Below are 11235 nucleotides of genomic sequence, written 5' to 3' on the forward strand. Positions count from 1 at the left end.
GCTTTATAAGTAACTATTAATTTTTTAACCCAAAATACAATGTGTTCTTACATGTCAGGGAATAACTCAAAAGTAGTTAATAACTTTTAATATTTTTAAGACACGTCATTTTATAGTTATATCTTACGCTAGATATTAAGAAGGCGTGTTCAATATCAGGAATTGAGACGTGTTTCCTTATCAAAAGAACTTACAAATATTAAATGGAGTGTTGATTACAAAGTTACTAAAAGTAACGATTATTTAAATAATCCGTCTTATAAACTTATTGTTGCATTTTGAACCTTAATGCTGTATAGGTAAAATTTTTGAAATCTTACTCTATTGAAAAAAAATTTGTACCTGTTGAACCACTATATCTTGCAAATTCATAAGTTACGAAGGAGAATAACTTTACCGCAATAATAATTACTTCTCAAATCTTGTTTAATCAATACTATTGTCAAGTTAATTGAATATATAATTTATTTTAACCCTTTTTTAGAATTCAAAGAAAACTTGCTCGATATTGTGGTTCAAAGAACAGATATTATGGTACAAATTATCGATATCAAGATTCATATAAATTTTTTATTAGTCAATAGTTAGGGAAGCGAAGCCAATGTGATTAAGGGTACCACTTTGATCCGCTATTTTATATCGTATAATTAAAAGCAAAAATTTTTAATCTTAGCATCTTATTAACTCTTTCTCGGTGATTGTGGCTTTTTACTTTCTTAGCAGCGATATTTTTTCTTCTTGGAAACACAAGTGTGATGAATTAAAAAATTTTAGCAATTTTATGACAAATCACATATTCAAATAATGCAAGAATAGCTAATTATAAAAAAAATTCCTCGACTTCCGAATGGACAAGAAGATATTTTTTTGTATTGTGTACAGTATGGAGCAAAAACAAATTGAGACTTTTTCAAAGTTTTGTATTTTCAGTGATTTTTGTCTTCGCAAATAAAAGTTGTTTTAAGGTTTCGGTTACTGAATATAATTACTCAATACAAATCAAAATTTTTTGCTTAAAAATATTTTTTATTTTAAAAATTTAATTTGAGTGAGAAAATTATGACCAGGCAAGGAAGAAACTTGAAACTTTAATAGACGTGGATATGGATGTGACTGGAAAGAACAGGGCTACTATTTTTCTGTTCAAAAAAAAGTCTAAAGTAGCGAAGGGGCTTAAATAAGATCAGGTTCCATAATAGATAGTCATCTTGAAATGCATTTCAGCTTCTGATTTCAAGTTTCTTTGCTCAAATAAAGCATTTTTTGAAAGTCAATTTTTTGCTTAGTACTGTAGTTATCAAATGGAAATTTCAGGAAATTGTGAAGTACTGCATGTTTTATCTATTTTTATGGTTTTGGGTTTTTTTTCTTTTGTTCATCAGTATTAAATGTTCTACGTATTAAATTTAAACTATAAAAATATTTTCCCTTCGGTTAAAATCCACTTGTAAATTGTATCTATTCAAAAAAGATTTAAAAACAACAAAAAAAAATCATTAAAAACATTTTCTTGGGCTAATTTTTGTTCTAGAATTCAGTATTGCATTTTTGAATTTTTTAAAAAATATGCTGGTAGATTTCTTTAGTTGTTTTATAATTAATTTTAGGACATTAAATAATATAAAAAATATTATTATAAATTTTTATTTTGCATTAATGGGTTAAAAAGCGTGATTACATATTTATTGTTGGTAATATGCAATTTTGCTTTTGTACAATGTTGTAAATTCTTCAATATACTAAACCTAATGTAATAATACATTTAATTCCTTTTCTTTCTTGGAAACCATAAATTTAAGTAAAAAATTTTTGGACATTTATAATATTTTACTCAATGTTTTATAAATTCCAAAGCATTGGTAAAAAAATACACGTTTTATTTTTCTATTTCTGGATCGGGAATAAACTGCTAGATCAAATAAGTTTCGGGATGTCTTTAGATTCTTTTGCCGAAACTTCAATCTCAGCAGGAGATTTCGCTTAAATTTTCATTATTTATTATTTTTTCAAAAAAAAAATCAGGGTACATGTTTTCTAATTTAATGATCTAAATTAATTCTCCAATTAATTTAGATCATTAATCACTAATATACAATATATTATTAAAAAAATTGTGAATTCTCCATTACCATAGTTAAAAATGCCACTTTACGTACTTCCTGTTGGCAATCTGCAATGCTGCTAAATGTAGCAAATTCTTCAATATACTAAACCTAAAGTAATAATACATTCAATTCCTTTTCTTTCTTGGAAACTATCCATTTTAGTAAAAGTTTTAAGGCGATTCAGAATATTTTAATCAATGATTTCTTATAAATTTCAAAGCATTAGTAAAAAAATATACGCTTTTGTATTTCTGGACTGGAAATTAAATGTAAGAGCTAATAAGTTTCGGGACATCTATAGATCCGCTTGCCAAAACTTCAATCTTTGCAGGAGATTTTGCTCAATTTTTTTGTATTTATCAATTTTTCAGAAAGAAAGAAATGCTAGTATAATTTTTAGTAATTTTCCCATTTATTTTGCATCATTTACTACTAATAAAAATATTATTAACAAATTACGATTTCTGCATTACTGGGTTAAAAATGCCAATTTATGTACTTCCTGTTTGACTCTTTGACAATGCTGCTAAATGTTGCAGGTTCTTCAATTTATGTAATAATAGGTTTATTTCCTTTTCTCTCTTGAAAACCATTCATTTCAGTAAAAGCTTTGGGGAGTTCTAGAATATTTTATGCAATAATTTTTAATAAATTCAAAAGCATCAGTAAAAAAAAGACCTTTTTTATTTCTGGAACGAGAATAAAATGTAAGAGCAAATAACTTTCAGGACATCTTTAGATCCGCTTGCCAAAACTTCAATCTAAGCAGGAGATTTTGCTCAATCGAGCAATCTTCCTATGATATAGTATCCCTTTTGAATAAGGAATCTATCAGTGGAAAAATGGCATTCATTTCCTGGGGGCTTTTTTCGAAACGAAAAAAATTGAGACAGAGTATTTTCCAAGAAGAGAATGGACCTTCGAAAGAATCTTTTCTGTGGAATGTGAGTATTTCGAAGTGACACTCAAACTCACGTTTCAGATTATTAAACTCAGTAGGGGAAGAAGTATGTTAACAGTTGGCCGAAGTTCAAGGTTTTATCGACCGTTTTGAGTGACGGAAAACAATGTTCCCTCAAAAGTTTAGGGATTAATGTCTTTCTGTAATTCTTTATGAATATTTACATTGTACGAATGCTTTCCAACAATTTTTCTCACACTTTAGAAAAATGTTTTTCGCCTAGTCATCAATATTAATGATTCTTTTTGAGAATGAAATTCTCAGAAATTTCACTTTCCGGGTAGCGATTCCTTTTCTGAAAACGAAAATTGTGTTTTTTTGTAGGTTTTTTTCAGGTTTATTCGTGAAATAAATCATGACAAAAAAGTGCTATTTTTTACGTCAAACAAACGTCAAGTTCATTATTATTGATATTATTTTTTAATTAAATTCTTGAAGTTGAATGATTATGGAGAATGTTTGACTTGAATGACTAAAATTCATAGTTTTTAGTGGAGTGATATCTATATTTTTTTATATAATATCTATTGTTATGTTCAACAAATGAAATAAAACGAAGATTAAAGATATGGCCGTTTCAAACGAAAAATAAAGAAAGTCATTTTCAAGCTCTTTTAAATGATAATAATGATGTTGACGTATGCCTGTTTAGGCAGAGGGGGTGCGATAGCTCTTGTTTTCCAGTGGCGCCATCTATGGCCAAGAATTCGACTTCTACCACACCATACGTCACACCTGTTTATAGGGCGGACCCATTCATTCATCTACAGATCGTAATTTTGACCTGAATCAGAGAACGATCGATCTCCAATCCAGTACCCCCAGAGGATTGACTTGTTATGGCGAGGACTTTTGCGACTCGACAGATTTAACGTGCATCAGTCACTTTACTACACGGGGAGTCTTCGGCCGGCGGGGTTCAAACCCATGAACTCTCGGACATGGGCCCTCCGCCCTACCGACCAGGCTATTCCGGCCTGATAATAATGATAACGAAAAGATTTGGACCATGGTAGCCCAGTGGTTAGGCAATCGAGTTCCCGTCCAAAGGGGCCAGGGTTCAATTCTTGATTCCACTAAGACCCACTGCGTACATGCGACGTGCATGCTCGCAAAATCTGTGGAATTCAAAGTCCTGTGGTCTGCCACTAAACAGTACCATGGATACAGTGATCTGCCATTGAGTGATGCTGACATCTATCCGTTGGGTTCTAAACTAAGAATTACTTTCACCTAAGCTAAGAATTACGTTGATTTTTTGCTGTTTTTTATTGATTTGTGACACCCCATTTGCATTTGTATGTTTTTATTTTTGATAAGAAACAAATAGATATTAAAGATAGCATTTACGGAATACCTTATATAAAAATATCATACATATTTTTAGAATATTCTAAAATTAAAATTAAAATTAGACATGTTCGGAATTAAATATACATTGTCAAATTATTGCAGAGGTCAGTCATAGTGAAAGTCAGAATGAAAGCATCAAAGCCAGTTTGTTTGAATAATTAAACTGAAAGTTGTTACTAATAATTATCTATCACTTTACATTGCATTGCGCTTCATCCAAAAAGCAAACTAGTTTGGATGCTTTTAGTCCAACCTTCATTGTGAATTACCTCTAGCAGAATGATTCACTAGAATGCAGTAATTTTTTTTTTTGTTTTTTCTCTCTTAACTGTATACTGAGATCAATGATTATGAAATGCCTCAAAGATACGATGCCTAATACCCAACAAAGTTTTAACAAATACGCCGAAGAGCCAATACATTATGACCAACCTCCATCTATAACATTGGGCTCGCCCAGGTTTTCATGGTTTCTCGCCCAGGAACAATGCTTACATGGGGCACATTAGGACCCATAATCCTCATGGAGCAATCCCTGACGAATGTAAGCCACTTGAACATAGTTGCAGACCAGGTTCACCCATTCATGGCAACAGTTTTTCCTGCGGGGAATGGTGCTTACCAACAAGATAATGCACCATGTCATAAGAGTCGAATCGTCATGGATTGGATCGAGGAACATTCCAGTGACTTTCAAGTCATGTCTTGGCCCCCAAATTCACCTGACCTTAATCCAATAGAGCATTTGTGGTCCTACTTGGAAAGCCAAATTCTTGCTGCCACGCTGCCCCCTCGCAATGTGTTGCAGGACCAGTTGGAGAACGCTTGGTTCCAGATACCTCAGACTACCTATCAGCACCTTGTGGAATCAATGCCACGGCGGGTGCTAGCAGTTTTGAGAGCTAAAGGTGGTCCTACATGTTATTAGCAGGGTGGTCATAATGTAATGGCTCTTCGGTGTATAATTGTATGCTCATTTACGAATATGCAACGTAAGTATCTTGTAGATATGATTTCTAAAGTTTAAATAGAAATTGATTTTGAGTTATAATTTTTTCCTCAGTTCTGAGTTAGCTTCCTGAAACCAAACGTCCAACACATTGGACGACATTTTATATAATGTTATTACTTTAGAAATAACACTTATGACTTTTTCTGCTTGCATGTCTTCACTAATCAATTGTCAATGTAAAAATGTAATTTGTTTTACCTCATTAGTCGAATTTTTTAATTACAATAAAAAATAATAAGAGAAATGAGAAATAAGATTCAAAGTTACCTTTCAGACAGTTTTAGGGCACATAACTTTGTTACTGTTTAAGTCCGATGGATCTTATTTCATGGCTAAAATGTGAAGAAATTAATAATAAAAATATACTAAAGTATGAAAAAGTGTTAAAAAATAAAATTTATCATTTTTTATGAAAAATTTTAAATAATTGATATTACAATTACATTTGGAGATAATCAAGAAACTTTATTAAAAATTATTTCGTTTATGAGTTTACTTTCTTGTAAGCTATATATTTCTAAGTAATAAAATTTTTACCATTTTATTATATCTCGAAAGGTTAATCGATATTTCTATCACGCTTTATCTTCTGGTGTTAAGATGCTATCTAATTTAGAGTTTGTTAATGAGATTTTTTTCAGAACTTTCTGTCTTTCAATTAACATAAATTAATCGTAGTTTTTATTTATCTTAAATACACTTTTTAGATCAGAATTCGTGCCTCTTCATAAGCATTATCTATTCACTTTCAACTCATTTTGTTATCAGTCAATAGACACGTAAACTGGTTTTACATGCATCAAAATGTGTACTTCACATAATTTTCTCTCACCTTTTTGCCTAATTGCTTGAGAAGCTTTGGTTATCGTTTCTGGTCATCCAAAATATAAGTTCAAAGGAAAATTTGTGATAGCTTTTACTGATAACTTTTACATAAACTGTCATTTGTGAATCACTTGTTGCAAAGGTAACAAGCATGTTCTAAGTTTTCAAAATTCAATGGTTTAAGTAGCATAATTCCATTTTGTTTTACTTTTAAATTATTACAACTTTTGAAGTAATAAAATCTAGTTTAATACAGCCATTGTTTCTAACCATATTCAGTGATTAGAAAAATATAAACGTCATTTCCTATTATTCACATAAATGAATAAGAAAAAACCTGAAAATCATTCAAACCACCTTTTAACTATTAAGAGGAGAAAAGTCTTATGATTGACCTGTCACCATTTCAAATATTTCTGCAATCACACAGCTATTTATTTTAATCTACTAGAATTATTTTTTAAATAAATCTGCATTATAATTCTGACTCTTTAAAAGGCACTCTAATAAGTGTAAGCATCACATTTCGGAACACTTGTTTCATAAATTTCAGAATGCTGAATTCATATATATTATATAAACTTTGATGTGCTAAATTCAAATATGTTTGATGCTTTTGATATGCTGAATTCAAATATGTTCTCAGGATCGAAATTATGAATTTATATATCTTCAATGAATTTCGAGGTGCTGAGTTTAATACTTTGAGGTCATTACAAAATTTTGAAATGCTGAATTCAATACTTTGAGCTCAGTTGAAGTGCTCCAATATTATTTCGCAAATATCTTTTTTTTTCTTTATTAAAAAAGAAAAAAAGTTAGAAAAAAAGTAATATTCTAAAGTGAAGATAAAGACTTGAACTTTCCAATTATTGGGTGTGAGGCTCAAAACATGCGATGGCCATAAATTCATTTTCACCTATTCTTATACATTGTTTATTCATTTTACCATGACCTAAAACTATTAAAAGTTTTAATTTTAAGCTAAACAGATTACTTTTAAAATGCTTTGATAAATAATTTACCAAATTTATTTACTCTCGAATGTTACACAGCTTGTCCGTTAAAACCAGATTATAAAAATGTTTTTTAAAATTTACTTACTCTCGAATATTGGACAGCGTATCCTTTTAGACGGTATTTCAAAAATGCAGGGTGTTCCGTAATGATCTCCGTCTTCATCAAAAAGAGAAAGCAAAAAATAATACAAAATGGGGTTTTCCAATTTTTATTAGAATGAAAAAAAAATGCTTTTGAAATCTGACTAATCATGGAACAAGAAACAGAACAACAAGACGTAACAATAATAAGCAACAAGATAGGCTTGATTGTGAGGGGAAACGGAGAAGAATCGAAAGATGATTATTAGAAACACCCTCAACTTCCAACTAAACCAGTTTTGCTGCTTATTACATCTGCCATCCTCGACTGTTAATGGTCAGATTTCAGCTGCGATATTTTTCCTTTTTTACCTCAGTTAAATATTAATTTGCGACTCCAAATGCGTATGCTTTTTTGTTTTCACTTTTGATAAGAATTCCAAAATTTCATATATAGGGCAGTATTTTATGAAACGCCCAGTTATGCAGCATAAATTTTCCTACATTACTAACAAATCTGAGAATGATTATTATAATATGTAAGAGATTTTGCTGTAATAATAAGTGTATAATGGTTGTGTAAATGCGACTAAGCTGTGCAACTTGAAAAGTCGTTATTTTAAAAATACTCTGATTCGCAAAAAAAATCCATTTATTTACTAAGTCCTTTGCAAGTTTTCATATTTTTTTCGAAGTCGAATTCGGCCCCAGACAATTGTGTAGATTTCTCAAGTCTTTTAACGATGAACATGTAATGTTGTGAAATCAAGAAATTAATTATTAAATAATTCCTTTCTCTAATAAATTTAAGCTGACCAGCGTCCCCAAAAAACTAAAAACTTGTAGTAAAATTTCTAAAAGTATGTTTGAAAACTCATTGCTTTACCTTTCCAATTTAATATTCTGAGAACAGAAATCAATCGAAGAGATTTTCTAACAAAAATATATTTGTTAAAAATAATTAAAAAGGTAAAAATGTAGGTTTTCGAATATTATTTTAGAAATTTTGTTACCAGTGCTGAGGACGCCGGTCAACTTGAATAAATTGCTTATTACATGTCATGTTGAAATTTGTATTTACCCCTCTTTTTGTTGACACAGATTCTAAATTCATTGTTTTTTACTAGAACTATGTGATTCGAAATTACATTTGATGATTTTATAATTTAAAACTTAATTCCAATTTCGGAGAAAATGTAATTAATTACAAGTATTTATAGTTAGTGATTATAATTTTAAATATTATAATAATCAATCATGAATTGCAATTGCAAATGTAAAGATAATTACAACTAATATAAAACTAGAATAATAAGTAATAATGGTCAACGATTGCAAAAACAGATATCATTACATCCAATCTTATCTACAATTGTAATTTTAATTTAAAATAAGCCTGACCACGTGTATTTTTGATTATAAAGTAATTGATTGCTGTAATTGTATACATTAGCCAAGCTCTGGTTAAATCCTGTATAAAATGCATTTGATAAATAACATTGTAACGTTTTATGTTCTGTTATAATTTGCAGTGCTTTCAGAGAATTTATTCTCTGCAAATACGTCTATGTTGAACGAGACTGTGGACCTGATGCTAATGTCTTTTTACAACAGCATTTAGATCGAATTACAAGCCCTTTGTTACACGAGCACTGTGCCCATTACACTTATGGAACTGGAACCTGCAATTCATCCTCAAGCGATTTGAACTTCACAATCTTTCCTCCAATGATACTAACATTATCTCTTTCGATCGCAGTAATGAATTTTCTCTTTTTCCCCACTTTAATACTACATTTGTAAATGGATAAGAAATCGATACAAGTGGCACAAAATTTCCAAGACAGACTTACATCATTTCCTGATACTTACCCGTTAATGTATTTTGAGTGCTTTGTAATTAGTAGGGTTCTGTAGTTGTCAATGCCAAATCAATTTATATTGTTCCAATATTGGCCACTTCTGAATTCTTTTCGCATGTATGTATATATATTGTAAGTATGTGTAATATATATACTTATAATAATGGATGAGACACTTTCAATTTTTGGCATTTTTTTAAATTTCTTAAGAAATACTTAAAGGATTATCTGATAGCTTTAAAGATGTTTAGTTCATGCAATTTTTCATACTTAAAATTAAAAATAAAAAATATAAAGCTATGAAATTTAAAGCCATTAGCTTGTAACTTGTATCGATTACTTTAGTTGTTATTTTTAATAACTGCATTAATTTTTGTGAACCCAAAGTAAATATTTGTGAAAATATGGACATTTTAATAAAAAACTAATTTTTTCACTTTCGTTCTTCCATTATATCTTTTTAGATATTCAATGGAATTAAACAAAATTTTTGGAGCAATTAAAGATTAATTACAAAATTGTCGATTTAAAATTTTAAAAATTTCGTTAAAAACTGCACAAGCTATGAGTATTTAAGCTTGTTCTTTTATACTGCATATACACTTAAAAAGTTTTAAATTTTTTTTCATAACTTTGTAGTAAATCGTATTTGAATATCTTAATTTGATTTGAATATTTTAAAAATTCAAAAAGTTTCAAGCAATTTTTCAAAGTATAGTTTTCGTACTTTTCAAAAAAAAGCTTAAAACAATCAGGGGTTTTTCACAAATTTTATTTTGTATCATAAGACAAAATTTAATATCAAATGATAATATCTTACAATAATCGTCTGGAAACTAAACTTTGATGGTATGGAAATAGAAAACATGCAAAAAAAACAACTTTTAGGGGGATGTGATCCCCTACAATGCCGGTCTCATTTTTAATAAATCTTGTTTTAAAAATGAGACCAGCAACGATATACACAAATTTAATTGTATTCAAAACTGGTATACAATTAAATTTGAGTATATCGTTTTTATTTCTCTTTTTAAAAGTACAAGAGCTATTTAACACCTCTAAATTACAAAACAATCCTTTTAGTATTTCTTTTGAAATTTGAACAATTTTCTAAAACTGAAAGTAGTGTCTCTTCCTTTAGTGTGTGTGTATATATATATAACTTATGTGTACATTAACACCTAAAATTGTAACATAATAATAAGTTTTGAATAGATTAGCACAATAAAACAGTTTTTAAGCAACCAATGTATATACATCTTTGAAAAAAAATTATTCTCATTATGTTATTTAAAAATGATTGTATATGCATTCTAAATAAAATGGTTTTAAATTTGTATCGCCTTTTAATCACAAAAATTATTCTGTTTTTTTACTCGCTATTATACAAAATCTTATTTCATAAATGGGGCTAAGCATCCCCTGCAATTGGAAATGCCACTGCTTAACTCCTTCCTCGTATAATTTTAAACATAAAGCAATAGATTGGGAACTTCAGGATTAAGTATGGGGACAAAATCACCTTCGTATAAGACTTTTTAAGTGAAACTCATTCACATTTGTGTTATCTGAAGAGAAATACCATGAAAACTTCATATGGCTAACCCTTTCGAACCTGACGGGACATATATGTCCCATAAGACTTTCCAAGTAGATAGTTAAGCTAAAGATCCCATTTTAACATTGGATTTGCACATCACAGTTCCTCTTTCTATTTGGATAGTAAGCAGCACTTGTAAAACTGCCATGATGGCATAGCTTTGAGAAAAAAAATCAAATTTTTGTGAAGATGTATGCATTATTTTGTGAGGAAAATAACTGAAACAGAGCTAAGAAAAAGTAATCGTCAAAATATAAGCATTGATTATACATTTTACGTTGTTTTGAATCATAATTTGTATGATTTTTGAAAGTGTATCATTTTATTATCATTTGTGACCGTTGAATGCTGATGGAATGACATATGCCCCCTCAAAAAGACTAGGACACCAATGTACTAAAGCCTAACCGCGAGAAG

The 11235-nt window shown here is 29.6% G+C and overlaps 1 protein-coding gene across 1 annotated transcript in view; it reads left to right on the plus strand.

Moving 5' to 3' along the window:
- Positions 1-10555, plus strand: part of LOC107456707 (uncharacterized) — a 58777-nt gene extending 48222 nt beyond the window's left edge. The window contains exon 5 of the mRNA XM_016074644.5: positions 8889-10555. Within this exon, the coding sequence (XP_015930130.1) occupies positions 8889-9159 (271 nt within the window). The 3' untranslated portion in view covers positions 9160-10555. The remainder of the gene's footprint in view (positions 1-8888) is intronic.
- The last annotated feature ends 680 nt before the right edge of the window (positions 10556-11235 follow it).

This window comes from Parasteatoda tepidariorum, chromosome 11 (genome assembly GCF_982258835.1).
Source record: "Parasteatoda tepidariorum strain Cologne lab strain chromosome 11, Ptep-v5.0, whole genome shotgun sequence".
In the NCBI taxonomy this organism is placed as follows: domain Eukaryota; kingdom Metazoa; phylum Arthropoda; class Arachnida; order Araneae; family Theridiidae; genus Parasteatoda; species Parasteatoda tepidariorum.